At 48.8% G+C, this 20,000-nt stretch overlaps 4 protein-coding genes across 11 annotated transcripts in view; 3 read left to right on the forward strand and 1 right to left on the reverse strand.

Moving 5' to 3' along the window:
- Window positions 1-42, forward strand: part of LOC115531176 (serine/threonine-protein kinase BRSK2) — a 19,236-nt gene extending 19,194 nt beyond the window's left edge. For all 5 annotated transcript variants that reach the window (XM_030340288.1, XM_030340287.1, XM_030340289.1 and 2 more), the window contains exon 19: window positions 1-42. This exon is cut by the window's left edge and continues 1,863 nt beyond it. The gene's annotated coding sequence lies outside the window, so the exon portion shown is untranslated.
- A 585-nt stretch (window positions 43-627) lies between these two features.
- Window positions 628-13,453, forward strand: LOC115531177 (carnitine O-palmitoyltransferase 1, liver isoform). Of its 2 annotated transcripts, none has more exons than XM_030340293.1 (19): window positions 628-967; window positions 3,586-3,731; window positions 4,161-4,300; window positions 4,520-4,691; window positions 5,031-5,132; window positions 5,535-5,672; window positions 5,801-5,878; window positions 6,063-6,170; window positions 7,395-7,479; window positions 7,894-8,089; window positions 8,599-8,787; window positions 8,873-8,978; window positions 9,130-9,246; window positions 10,000-10,164; window positions 11,183-11,311; window positions 11,498-11,653; window positions 12,020-12,133; window positions 12,385-12,477; window positions 12,761-13,453. In XM_030340293.1, the coding sequence occupies exons 2-19, from the start codon at window positions 3,591-3,593 to the stop codon at window positions 12,911-12,913; spliced, it is 2,382 nt and encodes a 793-aa protein (XP_030196153.1). In that variant the 5' UTR covers window positions 628-967; window positions 3,586-3,590; the 3' UTR covers window positions 12,914-13,453. The 2 variants fall into 2 exon arrangements, with proteins under 2 accessions (XP_030196153.1, XP_030196152.1); XM_030340292.1 differs by lacking the exon at window positions 7,395-7,479 and adding an exon at window positions 6,851-6,938 and having other exon boundaries at window positions 630-967.
- A 369-nt stretch (window positions 13,454-13,822) lies between these two features.
- Window positions 13,823-17,856, forward strand: LOC115531622 (troponin T, slow skeletal muscle). 2 transcript variants are annotated; one of them, XM_030340977.1, is made up of 13 exons: window positions 13,824-13,863; window positions 14,914-14,940; window positions 15,043-15,056; window positions 15,157-15,177; window positions 15,389-15,413; window positions 15,518-15,578; window positions 15,679-15,795; window positions 15,964-16,041; window positions 16,219-16,332; window positions 16,840-16,949; window positions 17,090-17,180; window positions 17,335-17,375; window positions 17,595-17,856. In XM_030340977.1, the coding sequence occupies exons 2-13, from the start codon at window positions 14,921-14,923 to the stop codon at window positions 17,638-17,640; spliced, it is 738 nt and encodes a 245-aa protein (XP_030196837.1). In that variant the 5' UTR covers window positions 13,824-13,863; window positions 14,914-14,920; the 3' UTR covers window positions 17,641-17,856. The 2 variants fall into 2 exon arrangements, with proteins under 2 accessions (XP_030196839.1, XP_030196837.1); XM_030340979.1 differs by lacking the exon at window positions 15,157-15,177 and having other exon boundaries at window positions 13,823-13,863.
- The window catches only part of dnaaf3l (dynein axonemal assembly factor 3 like), a 7,603-nt gene continuing 5,296 nt past the window's right edge, over window positions 17,694-20,000 (reverse strand). For both annotated transcript variants that reach the window (XM_030340975.1, XM_030340976.1), the window contains 3 exons: window positions 19,666-19,780; window positions 18,923-18,997; window positions 17,694-18,037 (listed from right to left, as the gene is read on the reverse strand). In XM_030340975.1, coding sequence (XP_030196835.1) covers window positions 17,848-18,037; window positions 18,923-18,997; window positions 19,666-19,780 — 380 coding nt within the window. In that variant the 3' untranslated portion in view covers window positions 17,694-17,847. The remainder of the gene's footprint in view (window positions 18,038-18,922; window positions 18,998-19,665; window positions 19,781-20,000) is intronic.

Genomic DNA, 20,000 nt, shown 5'->3' on the forward strand with positions numbered 1-20,000 from the left:
GCCGTATTGTCATGGCTATGAAATAAACTCCATAATAATGTTTCTTTCTTTCTGCTCGTCCACCAAACATTAGAGTTCTGTTCTGTTAGAAAATGTTATTTTATTCTTTATAAACTGGAGCTAAAACAGGTTTTCTCTCTCTAATCTGACGCAGACTTTAAAATAAAATATGATTATTAATGCCAAAGGAAGTTCAGGTGTCATAGATGAAAGTACAAGATAATATAAAGTAATAAGATCATACAAATTTAAGAGAAAATATTTAAAAGAATATGCATAAATAATGTCTACACATTAGGACTAGGAGAAATATTGATTTAAAAGTTGTAAACATTACAGCCAGCTGTGGTACATATTATTCACATTAAGCATGACTCCTACATTATTCAAACTGTACATCATTGACCATTATGAATTATGAATAAATAAAGTGCCCAGTGTATTTTTCATCTTTCAAAGGGTACATTATTGACCAACCCAGTGCGAAAACGTCGTCCAAAGTCCATCGATATGAATGATTAAATGCATACAATACAAAATGTGAAATACTCCTGTGAAACACGAACCGTCGTTATTCATCACATTGAAGAAGAGTTCCTATTGGTGGCTTGGCGACCTTCGAAATACAAGTGACGTGTGTGTCATCCAATCAGTTCCAGCCATACGTTGCTTTCACATTGAAACGTTTTGACGGTGAATCGCATCTCTCTCCGGTCCGCTGCGTACTGTCGCACTGTTAAACTACAACCTCACCGTACCATTTTTCCGTTAAACCCGAACCCCACCGACTGTTAACCGAACTCTGCGGTCTCTCCGTTAAACAAGAACCTACCGTCCGCTAACACGCCCGTCCCGTTACCCGTTCCCAGGCGGAGCGGAACAGGACCACACTGCTGCGAGGAGGCTCAGACGACGGCCAAAAGTTCCAGTGGGTCCCTCCTGCGGCGGATCATCCGGTAACCGTCAGGTATGCGATTCGATCGGATGCGACGCCGTGTTGTTGATGGGAGGATGTCTGAGGTGCTTCCCCCATGCTCCGCCATCTATACCGGGGAGAGGAGGCTGGCTACTCGGCGCTGCTCTGCCGAACCCCGGCAGGGCAGCAGTTGTGGTCTCGGTTCCCTCTCTGTCAGATGCCCGTAATGTGATATCACATTGTGGTTACCAGCAACATCCGATGAGAGAAATGGCTTTGAGAGAGATGTTGCCAGCTATATTGTAGATGTATTTTATGCCATCACATTTTACATGAAGGAACCGTTACGAACTGATGAGTTTAGGGCTAGAGGAAGAGGCACAGCACTGCTTTTTGTAATACAATTAAGTATATTACCACAAACATCACAGTATTTTGATTTCCAAATACTGTCTGCTCAATGCAATATACAGTTGGATGTAGAGCTAGGTAATATACTGTGTTTTGTGATACAATATTTTATGAGCCAATCGAAGCTATTCAGTACAATGAACAACCACCTACCCCAATCAACATGTTTGGACCTGAAAGTGGGTGACATAATAGCTCGAGATGAGGTCAATTAGGTCGTTTTTGATAATTGTAGTTATTTATGTCCCGTTTATTGTTCATCTATAAAATCCATGCAGAAGAATAATAGGTTGTTGTAAACCAACACAATCTTTTGAGGGACATATCCAGATGTTTAATTAGCAAATTAATGACAATAGATAGAAGCAATTTGTGCAAGTCAAGGCAGAATAACAACAATGATACAATTACAAGATACAGAGTATAGGCTACATGTGATCCAGAATACTGTATAACAACAATCTAATAACATCCTCTAGAGTTGAGGTGTAAGTTCCTGTTGTTTCTGATCTGCATTTATACCCTTATTTAGTCCCAGTCCCTTTTTAATGTTATTTCCGTATTGTGGTACTTAATCACAAGTTGTTTGGTCTGCCATTAGGGAAATGTCATTAGCATACATGGTGTTAGCAGGAACAGTAACCGTTTAGCTAGACAGGCTATCAGGGTTACTTGCTAGACATGCTAACAGGGGCTAGCAGATGATAAGCTAGCCAGACAGGCTAATATAAGCTGTTAAAGGCTAGTTAGGTGATAAGCTAGCCAGCCAGGCTAGCTGGGGTTAGGGGGAACTCAACAGTGGTTAATAAGGAGCTTGTTTGCAGGCTGTTGACTCAGACATTGCATGTTGTCATGGCGATACAGAGAACCAGTGCTATGACTTATTGACCGATTTGTCTTTTAGAAAGTATTTACAAAAAATGAGGAAATCGCAATCACTCAGTACACACCCCATGTTGTCATGGTGACAAAGAGGGCCATTTTTTAGTCAGGGTGTTGTGTGGAAGATAAGGTGGCTACTGAAGGAGATAAGGGTGTAAAGAAAGGTTTGTAAAAAAACGTGCATGTAGATAAGGGCACTAGGTGAGAGATGTGACATTTGACACAGTGTTTATAGAGGAGGTGGAGGTGGCGCCATGTGACTTTAATTACCTGCACAGGTAAGACTTGCATAAAGATGATGGATCCTTGTAGAAACTAAACAAAGTAGAAACTAAAAACAAGGGTTTAGTTACAGTAGATGTTAAGCTACAGAATAATTTAAATACAGCTGAAACTAAACCACTGTAGATGTCCAGTTACCGTGTAATCTAAATCCAAGTGGATACGAAGCTACATTAGTTATGAGCTGCAGTAGAATACAATAAATACAAATACAATAAAACAGTTCAACGCAGAGTAAATATTAAGAGTAGACACTAATTCCCAGCTCATATGAAGCTAATGTAGAAGTTTTTAATAGTCAATAGGTCTGTAGCGTGTACACGTGTCTGGGCCTGCTGTCAGCATCTGGAACACTGAACACACACCAGGCCAGCTCAACTTTAACCCAATAAGCCTCCACTCCCTGACTCTGTCTCTGTCTCTGTCTCTGTCTCTGTCTGTCTTACTCACTCTCTTCTCTCCCTTTCTCCCTTTGTGTGTGTGTGTGTGTGTGTGTGTGTGTGTGTGTGTGTGTGTGTGTGTGTGTGTGTGTGTGTGTGTGTGTGTGTGTGTGTGTGTGTGTGTGTGTGTGTGTGTGTGTGTGTGTGTGTGTGTGTATATTGAGGTCAAATCCCATCAATATAACCAATCGTTTTGTGATGGCAAACTCCCCCCAGAACGACAGCTGTGCCCTGTCCTGCAACAGTAACAATTTTCAAATCAACATGACATGACTCATTTGCCACGTCTATGTGGTGGTCGCACTAATGGATCAGTAATAACAATAGTTTATTCAAGCTAGGGCTGGCAATTTATTTTAGACGAAGTCTTTGGTCATATTTGTTGAATTCCCTTGACACCTATTTTATTTATTGATACCAATCAATAAATCAAATGGTCTGACAAAATAATAAAAAGGAAGGCTGGTATCTGCCTGGGCTCTTGCAGGCTTGCTGTAAGCCTGGATCAAATCATTGGATGACCTCCCTGTCAGTCTACCTACCAGGCTAGGTAACCGAGAGCAGTCTCAATGTAATGATGTAGTTCTGTAGGACGGTTGTAGTATAGTAGTAATACAACAGTAATATGGTAATGATGATGATGGGATGGTCCAGGTGCGATGGCGGAGGCTCACCAGGCGGTGGCGTTCCAGTTCACGGTGACCCCCGACGGCATCGACCTGAAGCTCTCCCACCAGGCCCTGACCCAGATATACCTGTCCGGCCTCCGCTCCTGGAAGAAGCGCTTCATCAGACTCAAGGTGCTTGTCGGTCTGGCCGCCCATCTGTCGGTCTGTCGACCTTTTTGGCGTCCACTTTTGGAAGTAACTCTTTATCAGACTTAAGGTGTCTGTCTGTCTGTCTGACTGTCTGTCTGCCTGCCCACCCACTTATCTGTCGGTCTGTCTGTCTGTCTGTCTGTCTGTCTGTCTGTCTGTCTGTCTGTCTGTCTGTCTGTCTGTCTGTCTGTCTGTCTGTCTGTCTAACTGTCTGTCTGTCTAAGGGTCTGTCTGGCTGTCTGCCTGCCCAACCACTTATGTCTGTCTGTCTGTCTGTCTGTCTCTCTACCTGTCTGTCTGAGACCCAAGCTAGGGTGTAAATAAGACAAACCAAAAGGACCCATAGATTCTATCATGTCTGTCTCTCTCTGTCTCTCTCTCTGTCCCTCCCTCTCTGTCTCGCTCTAACAGAACAGTGTGATAACGGGTGTGTATCCCGCCAGCCCCTCCTCCTGGCTCTTTGTGGTCATCGCCATCTTGGCCACCATGTACACACGCTCAGACCCGTCCATGGGCCTCATCGCCAAGATCCAGGAACACCTGCCTGTCAGGTGAGACGGACACCTACCTGTCAGAGTATAAAGACCTGTCAGCTGAGACGGACACCTACCTGTCAGAGTATAGAGACCGCTAGCTGTCAGGTGAGAGCCCACCTCTTAGGTGTCCTCACATGTCAGGTAGGCCCTACCTGTCGAGCTTATTGGGTGTATTGTGATTGGGGTGTATTGAGTGTGTGCGTGGGGCTCACTGGCTCTGTGTGTGTGTTCCAGTGAGTCGTTGAGTGCCCAGTGCCAGACGGTGGTGTCTGCGGTGGTCTTCAGCACGCTGCTGTGGCTCTCCCTCATCCTCACTATGAGACTCTGCCTCAAGCAGCTCCTGTCTTACCACGGCTGGATGTTTGAACAGCACGGGAAGCTGTCGAGCACCACCAAGGCCTGGATGGTCAGCCTCTCCCCTCCTCTCCTCGCTCTCCATCTCTTCCCTCTCCTCCATCATCACTTGTCTCCATCTCTTTCCTCTCCTCCATCATCACTTGTCTCCATCTCTTCCCTCTCCTCTCTCCATCACTTGTCTCCATCTCTTCCCTTTCCTCTCCATCACTTGTCTCCATCTCTTCTCCTCTCTCATCTCTCCATCACAGACATCTTCCCATCTCTCAACAAGGTTGACTCTTCTTTGTTCTCCATGTAGATCCACTTTCATCCTCTCGTCTCAGTCAGTCTCTCCACAACCTATGCTTCTTTCTGATTCTCCATGTACCTGTATGTGTGTGTTCTCCAGGCTCTGGTTCGGATCTTCTCGGGGCGACAGCCTCTGCTCTACAGCTACCAGGGCTCCCTCCCCAACCTACCTGTCCCCAAGGTCAAAGACACAATCCACAGGGTGAGACTCACCTGGACACCTGTCCACCACACACCTGTCCACCACACACCTGTCCTCCACACACCTGTCCACCACACACCTGTCCACCACACACCTGTCCTCCACACACCTGTCCACCACACACCTGTCCTCCACACACCTGTCCACCACACACCTGTCCTCCACACACCTGTGCAGTACACACCTGTCCACCACACACCTGTCCTCCACACACCTGTCCACCACACACCTGTCCTCCACACACCTGTCCTCCACACACCTGTCCACCACACACCTGTCCTCCACACACCTGTCCGCCTCACCTGCCTCATATGTTGTGTGTGTGTGTGCGTGTGTGTGTGCGTGTGTGTCTGTTAGTACTTGGAAGGTCCTAACCAGTAGTGATTGTGTGATTGTGTGTAGTTCTTGGACTCGGTGCGTCCTCTGACGGACGCTCACCAGTTCGAGCGCATGTCGACGCTGGCCCGGGAGTTTGAGAGCGGCATGGGGAAGAGGCTCCAGTGGTACCTGAAGCTCAAGTCTCTGTGGGCCGCCAACTATGTAAGTCTTTCATATTCTACAGCAGGATGCCTTATTGGTTATGTGCTTTTACCGTAAATACTTCATGCATGTAGAGGTATTCATCCATAAGGCCTACAAGCATATACATATGATTGATATAATAATAGGTGAGTGACTGGTGGGAGGAGTACATCTACCTGCGGGGAAGAGGTCCCATCATGGTGAACAGCAACTATTATGGGATGGTGAGTAAACAAACACAGTCTGCTACTGGTTATACTGGGAGCTGCCCCGTACAACCGTAATATTCTACTGTTGGACTCAACCACAGTCGTCTAGTTATTATACTGGTAGCTGCCCAGTAGGACCCCAGTCTGCTCCTGGTTATGCTGGGAGCTGCCCAGTATAACCCCAGTGTGTTTGTTGCAGGACTTCCTGTACGTGACGCCCACGCCCATCCAGGCTGCGCGTGCGGGCAACACCATCCACGCCTGCCTGCTGTACCGCCGCAAGCTGAACCGCGAGGAGCTCAAACCCGTGAGTCACGCCACGCCGCGGCGGTCAGCGCAGCCCTGAGTCGGCCTCAAAGGGCTCCACGGACCGCGCTGCGCAGCAGCCCTTAAACCTGCACCGGGACGCTTTTATACTGCAGCTGTTTACTGTGGTTTTTAATACGTGCACAATAACAATCAATCCGTCCTGGGACGTTCGGTCTATAAAACGTTGTGCGTCTGGTTTACTTAGGGGCATAGAGCTCCAACCCTGTAGGGTGTAGCGCCTTGATCGGGCAATGGAGAATAAAACGCTGAGTAGGAAACTAACACCCATGTTCAGCTGTTTCTGGTGGATGGTGTGTGTGTGTGTGTGTGTGTGTGTGTGTGTGTGTGTGTGTGTGTGTGTGTGTGTGTGTGTGTGTGTGTGTGTGTGTGTGTGTGTGTGTGTGTGTGTGTGTGTGTGTGTGTGTGTGTGTGTGTCCGTCCTGCTGTGTCTCCATCTGTTGTTGTTTTTTTGTCCATGTGTCTTTTTTGGTTATCGTTTGTTTAAAAGCCATTTCCCATCATGTCCTCCTCCTCCCTCCCTCCTCCTCCTCCTCCATCTGCCCCTCCTCCTCCATCTGCCCCTCCTCCTCCTCCTCCTCCTCCCCCTCCTCCCCCTCCTCCTCCTCCTCCTCATCCTCCTCCTCCTCCTCCCTACCTCTTACTCCTCCTATTCTCCAGAGTCGTATCCCAGGTTCATTCATTCCTCTGTGCGCTGCTCAGTGTGAGAGGATGTTCAACACCTCCCGTATACCTGGAGAGGAGACTGGTACACACAAACACACACACAAACGCATACACACAAATGACATGACTTGCACTGAACGAACGTCCACAAGCCTTGAGCTCACATGCAAACAATTTGCTCTGGTTGGTGGTAGTAGTGGGTGTTGTTCTGGAATGTCCCCTTCCTCATGACGTCATCACTAGGAGAATGGCTTTAGATTACTAGAAGTGTGTGTGTGTGTGTGTGTGTGTGACTCTCTGAGGCTGATCTCAGTTCCGTCTATGTCCCTGAACACACACTCCTTTCATCTATCATCCGTCCGTCTTTTTTTCCTTTTCTTCCACGTCTGCTCAGATTCATCCCTTCTGTTGATCCACCCTTCATTTAACCTCTCTGTTACTGCTTCACTTTCGCTCTCTTCTCACTTCCTTCTTCTTGTTTATCTCCTTGTTCCTTGCTCTCTTTCTCCCTCTCTCTCTCTCTCTCTCTCTGAGGCAGAGAGTGCTAAGGTCTTCCGCCCCCTTCTGCTCCGATCAGTTTGAGAGGATGTTTAACTCTTGTCGGGTTCCGGGTCCAGTCACAGGTAGTACCACCCTCTACACATAGAGCTCACCGCCTGACCCAACCACCCCCTCACATGTAACCACACCCCCTGACCACGCCGCGTGCTTTAAAGTCCTCCTTTTAAGAGGAACAAAGTACCCAACACAGATCCTCTTCTCTTCCTCCCACCTCTCCCTCTCTCTGATCAGTTTGTTGAGTGCTTTCTGACTCCTCCTCTTCCTCCTTCTCTCTCCACTCTCGGTGAGCCGGTGTGCTGGTTATGATGGGGGCGGGGCTACTGTCTCAGGGGAATGCCACGGGCAGCAGTGTGGACCGTCCGAGTAGACGCAGTGCACATCACATGATGCCGGTGTTCGACCCACCCGCGTGGTCGTCAGCGGGCGTCGGCCGCGGGCGTTGTTGAGGGAGTGACGTCGAGTTGTGCTCCCTGTAGACACGGTGCAGCACTGGCAGGACAGTGAGTTCGTGGCGGTGTTCCATCGGGGCCGCTACTTCCGTCTGTGGGTGTACCAGGCGGGCCGGCTGCTGTCGCCCCGGGAGCTGGAGCACCAGGTCCAGCGCATCCTGGACGACCCCGCCGCACCCGCGCCCGGGGAGGAGAGACTGGGGGCTCTCACTGCAGGGGACAGGTGAGACACACACCTGTACGGAAAACACCTGTTCCTACAGCCAGGCGAATCGGCAGACACCTGTACTGACACCTGTTCTAAAGGCCAATCAGAACACCTGTCACCTGTACTGACGCCACCTGATCTAAAAGCCAATCAGAACCTCTGTCACCTGAACTGACAACACCTGTTCTAAAAGCTAATCAGAACCTCTGACACCTGTACTGACAACACCTGTTCTAACAGCCAATCAGAATGACTGCTACCTGTACCGAAAACACCTGTTCTAACAGCCAATCGGATTGCCTGACACCTCACACTGGTTCTTGCAGCCATAGGCTCCTCGGCAACGTTATCGGGTACATCAATGTCCCCCGGGTGTTATCAGTGTACATAGCTCAGCCTACCAGCCCACCCAGTGGACTGTAGCCACCCACGATCGTGGGGGACCCTCCCACATGTGATGTCACTCACGGGTCGAGGTTCCGATGGCTTGTGGGTGACCGGTAGCTCTTGTCCCTGTGGTCCAGAGTGCCCTGGGCCGAGGCCAGGAAGACGTACTTCAGCAGCGGTCCCAACAAGCGCTCGTTGGACTGCATCGAGAAGGCCGCCTTCTTCGTCACCCTCGACGACGAGGAGCAAGGCATGATGGGAGACGACTCGGGGGCCAGCCTGGACCGCTACGCCAAGTCCCTGCTGCACGGGAAGTGCTATGACAGGTGGGCGTGGCCTCTGCTCGCCAGGTGGGCGTGGCCTGTGGTTTGAGTCTGTGGCGGAAGAGGCTGATTGGCTCTTGTGTCCCAGGTGGTTCGACAAGTCCTTCTCATTCGTCGTCTACAAGAACGGGAAGAACGGCCTCAACGCGGAGCACTCCTGGGCCGACGCGCCCACCGTCGCGCACCTGTGGGAGGTAGGCGGGGCTTACTGTCTCTCCTCCAATCAGCAGGGTTCATTTGGTGTCCTCCCTTCTCTGTTAATGTCTATGTGGAGTCACATGGTTGCCCAGACGTCTCTTGCTGTGTATGTTAATGTCTCTCTCCCTCCCTCTCTCTCTCTCTCAGTATGTCCTGGCTACGGATAGTTTCCAGCTGGGCTATAACACCGAAGGTCACTGCAAGGGGGAGGTGGACCCCTCCCTCCCCCGCCCCCAAAAACTCACCTGGGAGTTCTCCCCGGAGGTAGGCCCCCCGTCAATCAACCTGTGTGTGTGCGTGCGTGTTTTTTCTACCATTGTAAACACTAAATAGGGTCTATGAGTTCACAAGTCTGTGTTACAGGTGCACACATCCTATCCTGTGCATAACAACTTCAACGAGTCATGCACTTGACACTTTTGCTACAATCCTTGCAGCGCAGTTGGTGCAAAACCCATTCACACACCCGTGTTTCATAATCTGATCCTGGGAAGACACACTGGCATCAAGTTCTGAACTACTGCTGGTTTGTGTCAGGACCAGTTTGGCTGGTCACTTGACGGTTCTACTAGTACTGGGTTCTGGCTCCAGGACCAGTTGGTTCTATCGGGTTCTAATGGTTCTGGGTTCTGGCTCCAGGACCGGTTGGTTCTATCGGGTTCTGATGGTTCTGGGTTCTGGCTCCAGGACCGGTTGGTTCTATCGGGTTCTGATGGTTCTGGGTTCTGGCTCCAGGACCGGTTGGTTCTATCGGGTTCTGATGGTTCTGGGTTCTGGCTCCAGGACCGGTTGGTTCTATCGGGTTCTGATGGTTCTGGGTTCTGGCTCCAGGACCGGTTGGTTCTATCGGGTTCTGATGGTTCTGGGTTCTGGCTCCAGGACCGGTTGGTTCTATCGGGTTCTGATGGTTCTGGGTTCTGGCTCCAGGACCGGTTGGTTCTATCGGGTTCTGATGGTTCTGGGTTCTGGCTCCAGGACCGGTTGGTTCTATCGGGTTCTGATGGTTCTGGGTTCTAGCTCCAGCAGCAGGTGGGCCGGTCTCTGGCGGTCGCCCAGGCGCTGGCCGACGACATCGACTTCCACGTCTTCTCCTTCCGAGACTTCGGGAAAGGCAGGATCAAGAAGTGTCGCATCAGCCCTGACGCCTTCATCCAGCTAACGCTGCAACTGGCCTACTACAGGGTAACTCACTCACTCCTCACTCACTCCTCACTCCTCACTCACTCACTCACTCACTCCTCACTCCTCACTCACTCACTCACTCACTCACTCACTCACTCACTCACTCACTCACTCACTCACTCACTCACTCACTCCTCACTCCTCACTCACTCACTCACTCCTCACTCACTCACTCCTCACTCACTCACTCACTCACTCACTCACTCCTCACTCACTCCTCACTCCTCACTCACTCACTCACTCACTCACTCACTCCAACACACCCCAACTCACTCACTCACTCACTCACTCACTCACTCACTCCTCACTCACTCACTCACTCACTCACTCACTCACTCACTCACTCACTCACTCACTCACTCACTCACTCCAACACACCCCAACTCACTCACTCACTCACTCACTCACCCACTCACTCACTCACTCACTCACTCACTCACTCCTCACTCACTCACTCACTCACTCACTCACTCACTCACTCACTCACTCACTCACTCACTCACTCACTCACTCACTCACTCACTCTCACTCACTCACTCACTCACTCACTCACTCACTCACTCACTCCTCACTCCTCACTCACTCACTCACTCACTCACTCACTCACTCACTCACTCCAACACACCCCAACTCACTCACTCACTCACTCACTCACTCACTCACTCACTCACTCACTCACTCACTCACTCTCACTCACTCACTCACTCACTCACTCACTCACTCACTCACTCACTCACTCACTCCTCACTCACTCACTCACTCACTCACTCACTCACTCACTCACTCACTCACTCACTCACTCACTCCTCACTCACTCACTCACTCACTCACTCACTCACTCACTCACTCACTCACTCACTCACCATGCAACTAGTATATATGACAAAGTCACACACACAATGAATATACTGTCATGTTATGTGAGTGTAATGTAACGTTTTACTTTGCATTGTTCTTTTTAGCTTTTTTGTGTTGTTTTTGTGGTTTTGATTGGCTCTGCGTTGTGATTGGCCGGCAGGAACGGGGGATGTTCTGTCTGACCTATGAGGCGTCGATGACCCGCCTGTTCCGGGAGGGCCGCACGGAGACGGTGAGGTCGTGCTCCAACGAGAGCTGTGCCTTCGTCTGTGCTCTGGAGGAGGGGGAGGTACACACACACACACACACACACACACACACACACACACACACACACACACACACACACACACACACACACACACACACACACACACAAATTATTTCCTTCACTACAACTTCCTGCATTGTAAACTCAATCCCCAAGGATCTGTGTGCGTGTGCGTGTGTGTGTGCGTGTGTGTGCGTGTGCCAGGAGAGGGAGGAGTGCAGGCGTCTCCTGCGTGCGGCCTCAGAGAGACACCAGAACCTGTACCGCCTGGCGATGACGGGAGGGGGCATCGACCGCCACCTCTTCTGCCTCTACGTCGTCTCCAAGTACCTGGGCCTCGACTCGCCCTTCCTCAAGGAGGTGAGACCCACTCCTCCTCCTCTCCTCCTCCTTCCTTCACCTCTTAAGCTCCAGCCTGTTTTTAATTGTCTAATTCGTCTAATTAATATGCTTGGTTGTGTTTGGTGTGTGTCAAAATGACTTATATGTGCTTGCAGCGGAGTTTCTCATGTTTAATTTGATATGAATAGTTCTACGTAATAAGGGCAGTGTCGTAAGCCTTTTGCTGCGAGAGTGATCACGGTCTTCCCAAATCTGGGGAGCGGAGATTAACTCAAGGAGGAGGTTTAACAGCAGGGGGGTTATCTAGCCGTCAACTCTCTAGAAAGGAGTTTTAACTCCTCAGTTCATTCCCTCATCCCGAGTTGATCCATCGTGTGTGTCCAGGTGCTGTCTGAGCCTTGGCGCCTGTCCACCAGCCAGACCGCCGTCCAGCAGGGGGAGCTGTTTGACATGGTCAACCACCCGGAGTTCATCTCCTGCGGCGGAGGCTTCGGACCGGTCAGTACCGACCGATCCCAGAACACCGCGCTCTCCTGTTGGAGGATGTTAGACTGTGATAGATTAAGGGAATGTTTTTGGGTGTGTTAGCTTGTTTCTAGCATGTCAGAAGCATTGAGATTGTCTTTACTGTTATCAGCATGGTTTTAGAACTAACTATGATGGCTTTTGACGAGCATGTCTTAAGCCCTGATATCGTCCCTCGCGGTACGTTAGCTTGTTGCTAGTGCTGAACGTGTTGTGGTCGACAGGTGGCCGATGACGGCTACGGCGTCTCCTACAGCCTCGTCGGAGAAAACATGATCAACTTCCACATCTCCTGCAAACACTCCTGTCCAAGCACTGTGCGTATTCATACTGGTGCTAGGTACTCCGCACGAATACCATGTACAAATACTCCTCTCTGGACTGAAGGAATTAATACTAGCGCTAGATGCTCCATACAAATACTATGCACAAAGCACCATACGTATTAATACAAGTACTACTTAATTCATACATTTAAATATGAATACTATGCAATACTACTGATTTACATAGCGTGTCTCTGTATATATTTATGGGTAAGAAGTGTCCAACCAGTGGATGAGGGACTGACCTATCGGTGGGTCTCCTCTCTCTCCTCAGGACGCTCATGAGTTCGGAGCCCAGGTGAGGAAAGCGCTGGTGGACCTGTTGGACCTCATGTACACCGAGCCCACCCGGACCTCCACCCGGACCTCCACCCGGACCTCCAGAAACTACCAGCACAACCCACCAGCTGTCAAGAAGGACCAGTAGAGGAGAAACGTGTGTGTGTGTGTGTGTGTGTGTGTGTGTGTGTGTGTGTGTGTGTGTGTGTGTGTGTGTGTGTGTGTGTGTGTGTGTGTGTGTGTGAGGATCATGAGGGATGTTTGACGCCAGAACTATGCCACTCGACAATTTCCAGGACGTAAGGGTTGATTGGTCGATTGATCCATGGGGATGTGTCTGCTAAGGGAACTTTATTTGCCTGGAGCTAAAAATAGGACGCATATTTTATTGAACCTGAGGAAATGTTTTATATATACGTTTCTTAGGTTCCTGTTGATTGTTCAGCTGGAGGTAAAGATAGCCATGAGAGGTGTTTCATGTTCCTGTTTAAAAGTCTTAGTCTAATCAATGTTTAGAGACAGAGGCAATATTACTTCACAAATATTAATAATGATATTAATAATTATATGAACGCATATTCATGTCTCATGTTAACCAGCTCCGGAGTTCTGCTGTTGTCAAAATGTTTCCGCCAAATTAAATACTTAATACTTCAATAACTTTTTATTAAAAACAACTGAATTGTAAGACGTGGCTTTCCTGTGTTTCTTCCGCTGTGGTTGACAATTCCGCTGGCATCTCCCCCAAGTACTCTAATCTCTCTGTTGCTCTCTCTCTGTCTGTCTCTCTCTCTCTGTGTCTCTCTGCCACCTGTCATCGTATCAGCTGTCTTTCAGATCTCTGCCTGCTCACCCAATATCCTCCAATAATCCCCCCAACACATGGATACAGCATGATGTCACACACACACACACACACACACACACACACACACACACACACACACACACACACACACACACACACACACACACACACACACACACACACACACACACACACACACACACACACACACACACGTTGTAGTCTATATAAACCTGGTTAGATCTTTCGCGGAGGTAGAGCTTTCTCCTGCAGCTACTCTCCATCTCCAGGTAATAACCTCTACTGGTCTCTCCTCGCTCTACTTGTCTCAACTGGTCCGTTATCTCTCTTCTTGTCCCCCCATTTATAATGGTCTTTCCTCTCCTACTGGTCTTTACTGGTTTCTTCTATCCATTGTCCTCAAAATGGTATCTACTGTTCTCTCCACCATGCTGTCCTTCTCTGCTGATCTCTCCTCTACTGGTCTCTCTTTCTATCGGTCTCATCTGTGCTAGTCTTTACTGGTCCTCCAACTCTCTTCTGGTCTTTAATTGTCTCTTCTCTCCACGGTCCCTTCTGGGCTCCCCTCTCCCTACTGGTCTCTCCACTCTACTGGTTTCTACTTTATACTGGTCTCTACTGTATCCTGTTCTGTACGGATCTCTCTACTGGTCTCTACAGTGTCCACTGATAACTAACTGGTATTAGTATCATAGAGGTTATATTATATATATATGTTATATATATATATATATTACTTTGCAACTCTAGCACCCAAGAACGAAAACCAACCGTAATATTGAAATACACTGAATCTGTATCTATCTGTTCTTCTCAATCTGAATCTCTCCAACACTTTACTCTCTTGCATTCAAACTTCAAATGGACCTGGTTTCATACTTGCCTGACGTAGGTTGGATAGAGGTCGTTTTTTCAGAGAGAGGGATGGAGAGAGGGGGATTGAGAAAAAGAGTGATCACAGAGAGACTTACAGAAGAATCTCCCAACTAGTGCTGGAGCGTGGTCTGTGCGTCTGTTTGTTTTCTTAATGGCTCAGTACAGCTCAGAGCAGACGAAAGGGGATAATAGAGCTGGCAGGTGTAAATAGCTGCCCGTAGGCCCCCCTAATACCACTAAATCTAATTAAAAGCAGAGCATCCCTCTGATGGTCAAGAGTGTGAGCTTATCCTCGTCTGTGTCTCATTCTCTGAGTGAGCCAACGGTCTCCAAAACATCAACCTGACCTCCAGTTACCCCAAGTGGATCCTATCATATTGTGTCTCTAGACCCTTCGGATCTCTCTGGGTGGTTACATTGAAGTGTCCCTCATCTTTCTCCAGGTCCACCATGTCTGATGGAGAAGATGGGTAAGGCACCTGAGTGAATCCGTCCAATCACATCTCTTCTTCATGAACACGCATCGACATCAGCGTTAACCCTTCTCCTCTTCCTCTCCTTCTGTTTCCCAGGGTTCATCAGGAGGGTAAGAGGGCTTGTGTTTCCTTACCGTCTCCAAACTTCTTTCCACCACTAGCTTCTCCTCACACGTTCTTTCTTCTTCTCTCTCTTCCGTTGTTCTCCAGAGGAGGAGGAGCCGGGGGAAGGTCTGAACTCCCTCTTGGTTTGAACTAACCCTTATTCAGCCTAACTAAACCTACCAAACGTAAAGTAACTCCCACCAACAGCCCTCATGCTTGATCCGTCTGTATTGTGGTGTTTGTACATGGCTGTGATGGGATCGAGGAGGTGAGGATGTGGGGTTAGATTGGCTTCAGTTCTTCTGTTGTGGATATCTCATCTCCTCTGTCTTGGCAGGTGAAGGAGAACGTCCCAAACAGAAGTGAGTAAACAGAACACCTCCTCCCATCATATCGAGTGTATAGATATCGTACCGCTGTATGATTATAGTTCTCATATGGATTACGGACCGGTCTGTTCCCCCAGGCCCCCGGTGTCCCAACTTGCGGCCCCTAAGATCCCAGGGGGCGACCGGGTGGACTTTGATGTAGGTCCGGCCCGGCGAACTAAGGCCTCGGTCTGGTGGATGTGGGGTGAGTTGTCGGGGCCCCGGTGTCACGTCTCCCTGACCCGCCTCATGTCTCCAGGACATCCACAGGAAGCGTATGGACAAGGACCTGCTGGAGCTCCACACGCTCATCGGCGTCCACTTCCACCAGCGGCGGAAGGAGGAGGACGAGATCGTCGCACTCAAAGACAGAATAGTATGCTATTTCAAGCCCCACCTCCTCCATCCTACTTTCACCAACACCGCCACCACCTTCGTCACCACCACTGACCCTGAGGGAGACGGGGGTGGCCGTGATGATGACGACGGTGTCGGGGGCGAGTTTGACGACGACGATGCTGATGAAGATGTGTTTGTCTTTCAGGAGAACCGGCGTTCGGAGCGAGCCACAGAGCAGAGGGTTCGAGCGGAGAAGGAACGACACCGCCAGGCCAGGATAGCGGTAATTAGGGCGTTAATGAGCACTTGGTGGATCCATCCACGATGCACTCGTTAACCTGGTCCAGCTAGAGAATGCTAGGATCTGAGCGCACCGTGAGAGAACTGTGAACACAGAGAAGCCTCTCGTGTGCTTCATGGTGAAAGGAACCCTGGGATTTGTGGTTTCTGGTTCTTGCAGGAGGAGCGCCAGAGGAAGGAGGAAGAGGAGGCGAAGAAGAAGGCAGAGGATGACGCCAAGAAGAAAATGGTCCTCTCCAACATGGGAGCTCACTTCGGCGGCTTCCTGGCTAAGGTCTGTCACTATGGTAACCTGCTGACTTCCTGCAGGGAAATATTTTAATATGTTGGTAATTTCCCATGATGAATTAGACATGGCTAAAGGTATACAATTGGTAAAAAAAAGTTTGTGCCCGCCAAGTCCAAATTATGGACACCAATAAAAAATCCACGACTCCTGTTAAACTGAACCCGAAACTCTCGCACTGTGATCCGTATTTTTATTTAATTGGAGCCAGACACATTTCTAAATTTGACAGAGCCGTCTGTTAAAAACTGGGCATCCAATAGGGTAGGCCTAAAATACCACATGGCCGTGGTGCTGGTGACATGACGTAAAGACATGGCAGCGGAAGAGTACATCTTGTGCTGCACATAGTTGTCCTTGGATATGGTCTGAAAGGTTATGAAAAATCAGACTTGTTGTGCAAAGAACTTCAGGCCTAGCGTTTGGTGTAGGACTTTGAGGAGGCCGTAATGTGTCCTTGGAGCGGGCCCCTGAAGCGTTCCTGTGATCCTCCAGATAGAGCAGAAGCGAGGGAAGAGGCAGACGGGCAGGGAGGTGAAGACGAAGACGCTAGCAGAGAGACGCAGACCGCTGGTCCTCGACAACCTGAAGGAGGACGCCCTCAGGTCAGCTCCCACACAGCTCTGATCAGGGATCAACAACGTTGATCGATTATCAGCAGATAGATTGGTGTTTTGTGGTGCACAACTGATTTCTACATTCATCTTCGGTCTCTGTATTCTTGATATGTTCCCCGTTCTCCCAGAGAGCGAGCGGCTGAGATGTGGAGCAGGATCCACCTGTTGGAGTCTGAGAAGTTTGATCTGACAGAGACCACCAAGAAACAGAAATATGAGGTCCTCTACCTTCCTGCATCTGATGTTTCACTTCCTGTCATCATGTGATATTTAACTTCCTGTCACCATGTGATGTTTTTTCTTCCTGTCGTGTGATATTAACCTTTCCGTCATCTGCTATTTAACTTCCTTTTTCTCTAAATGTTATTTTCAGATCAAGGTGCTGTTGAACAGAATCCAACATGCTCAGAAATTGTGAGTCAAAGCCATAAAACACTTTTATCGTTACATTGTTATATTAATATATTATAACATGATTCTGTTTGTATAACGAGATATAAGTTGAGTTGATTGACACAAATGTAAATATCCCGTACAAATATATAATTGAGCAGTATATTTTGATATGAATATTATTAAATATTATTAAAATATGTGATAATATTCAAATATGTGATACATGTGTCTCTTCAGTAAAAAAGTTCACGGGAAGGGAAAGGTCGGAGGTCGTTGGAAGTGATGACCTTTGACCTGCTGGACGTGACCCCCGACAGATGAAGAGAAACACTTTAATAGAAATATGTAGTTTTATTGTAGAGTTAAAACGTCTTGCTGTGCAATATTATATGATATTATAGTGTCAATACAATATTTCTGTAGCTAAATGTGTGTTGTTCTGTTTGAGTGTCTCTGTTCATCTACGCATTGTCCAATAAAAGAGGGAGACTTATGGTGACATTGTTCCTGTGGTGTGACCTTCCTGAAGGTGGAGGTCCGGGGGGGTCTGTGGGGTAAAGACGGCGTGGGTGGGGTCAGGGTCAGCCGGGGTCCAGGGGTCGAACCCTGCATCTTTAGCTCCCTCCACAACCGTCTCCACGAAGCCGCGCTCCTGGTCAGCACTCAGGTCCAGAAGAAACCTGCAGACGACAACACAGCGCACAACGACATGAAACAACCGCACAAGACACAACGACATGAAGCAACCACACAACACACAACGACATGAAACAACCACACAACGCACAACGACATGAAACAACCACACAACGCACAACGACATGAAACAACCACACAACGCACAACGACATGAAACAACCAGACAACACACAACGACATGAAACAACCACACAACGCACAACGACATGAAACAACCACACAACGCACAACGACATGAAACAAGCACACAACACACAACGACATGAAGCAACCACACAACACACAACGACATGAAACAACCACACAACGCACAACGACATGAAACAACCACACAACGCACAACGACATGAAACAAGCAGACAACACACAACGACATGAAACAACCACACAACACACAACGACATGAAACAACCACACAATACAACATGATACAAGCACACAACACACAACGACATGAAACAACCACACAACACACAACGACATGAAACAACCACACAACACACAACGACATGAAACAACCACACAACACACAACGACATGAAACAACCACACAACGCACAACGACATGAAACAAGCACACAATACAACATGAAACAACCACAACACACAATGCAACATGAAACAACAACGCAACACATAATGCAACATGAAACAACCACACAACACACAATACAACATGGAACAAGAACACAACACAAAATGCAACATGAAACAACACACAACACCGCCACACACCTTCAACACTCCCCATACAACACACCGTTAACTAAACCCTTAACATTAACACGTGCGCTGTCTACACATCATAGATGACAGGCTGCCAGCTGCAGGTCACTGAACGGTCGCCGTGGCAGCCGACTCCTCACCTGGCCAGCTCCACCACCAGGACGCCCCCGGGAGAACACACCTGCTGCAGAGGACCGCCCAGCTGGTGGGCCATGCTGGAGACAGAGAGACGCGTTGGTTTGACCCTTACCCTCGGAGGTGACCTCCTGGTCATGATGGACTAGACATGGCCTGCAGCTGTTCTTCACACTGAAGAGATGCCGATCGTTTGTTTTCTAGTTAGACTATAGGTCTTCCACCTTCAACATAGTTAAATGGGTTAGGCCAGTGCTTCTCAAACTATGGTACGTGTACCACTGGTGGTACGCGATGCGCTATCAAGTGGTACGCAGAGGAATTAGAAAAAAAACAAAACGTTTGATTATAAACATTGCTATCAAAATACTAGTATGAATGGAAATACATTCACCATGAGATCATGCTCTCACTTACTGTGTGTGTATGTGTATGCGTTTCCGTGTCCCTGTTCTAGTGCTACAACTTTGTACAGCTGACAACAGCTAACAATAAATAATATTATTTTTAAGACTAAATGTGCCTCCTGCATGCGATGTGCGTAGCTAAATAGGGCCACAGGCCTACGCTACTGTATGTTGATATATTTTATAACATCTGTCATAATGGTGGTACTTGAGGAGACAAATATTTTCTGTTGGGGTAAGCGGTACAAAGAGTTTGAGAACCACTGGGTTAGGCTATCCCCCAAATCCAACCATGGCTCCTGAACTGACCCTGGATCAGCTGTTATATCAGAGGTGCTCACCCAGCCGACAGGTAGATGCAGTGGAAGAAGTGGGAGAAGCTCTTCTTGTCCGGGAGCCTGGAGAGCGCGTCGAGGGGCAGGAACGTCACCGAGAGCCCGGTGGGGAGCAGCAGACCTGGGGGGGGCCGGGGTCACACACGGACGCTTCCATTACTGTGACCAGGACTCCTTCATTACTGTGACCAGGACTCCTTCATTACTGTGACCAGGACTCCTTCATTACTGTGACCAGGACTCCTTCACTACTGTGACCAGGACTCCTTCATTACTGTGACCAGGACTCCTTCACTACTGTGACCCGGACTCCTTCATTACTGTGACCAGGACTCCTTCAT

The sequence above is a fragment of the Gadus morhua genome, chromosome 18, assembly GCF_902167405.1.
Source record: "Gadus morhua chromosome 18, gadMor3.0, whole genome shotgun sequence".
Lineage (NCBI taxonomy): Eukaryota > Metazoa > Chordata > Actinopteri > Gadiformes > Gadidae > Gadus > Gadus morhua.

What these genes read in the sequence shown, in the direction of transcription:
- LOC115531622 (XM_030340977.1), top strand. Translation starts at nt 14,921, where the DNA reads ATGTCTGATGGAGAAGATGG. An exon ending in GGAGGAGGAGCCGGGGGAAG is followed by an intron (nt 15,178 to 15,388) that starts GTCTGAACTCCC and finishes CTGTCTTGGCAG; the next exon opens with GTGAAGGAGAACGTCCCAAA. An exon ending in TCGGCGGCTTCCTGGCTAAG is followed by an intron (nt 16,333 to 16,839) that starts GTCTGTCACTAT and finishes GTGATCCTCCAG; the next exon opens with ATAGAGCAGAAGCGAGGGAA.
- LOC115531177 (XM_030340292.1), top strand. Translation starts at nt 3,591, where the DNA reads ATGGCGGAGGCTCACCAGGCGGTGGCGTTCCAGTTCACGGTGACCCCC. An exon ending in TCAAAGACACAATCCACAGG is followed by an intron (nt 5,133 to 5,534) that starts GTGAGACTCACC and finishes GATTGTGTGTAG; the next exon opens with TTCTTGGACTCGGTGCGTCC. An exon ending in CCTGGGAGTTCTCCCCGGAG is followed by an intron (nt 9,247 to 9,999) that starts GTAGGCCCCCCG and finishes TCTGGGTTCTAG; the next exon opens with CTCCAGCAGCAGGTGGGCCG.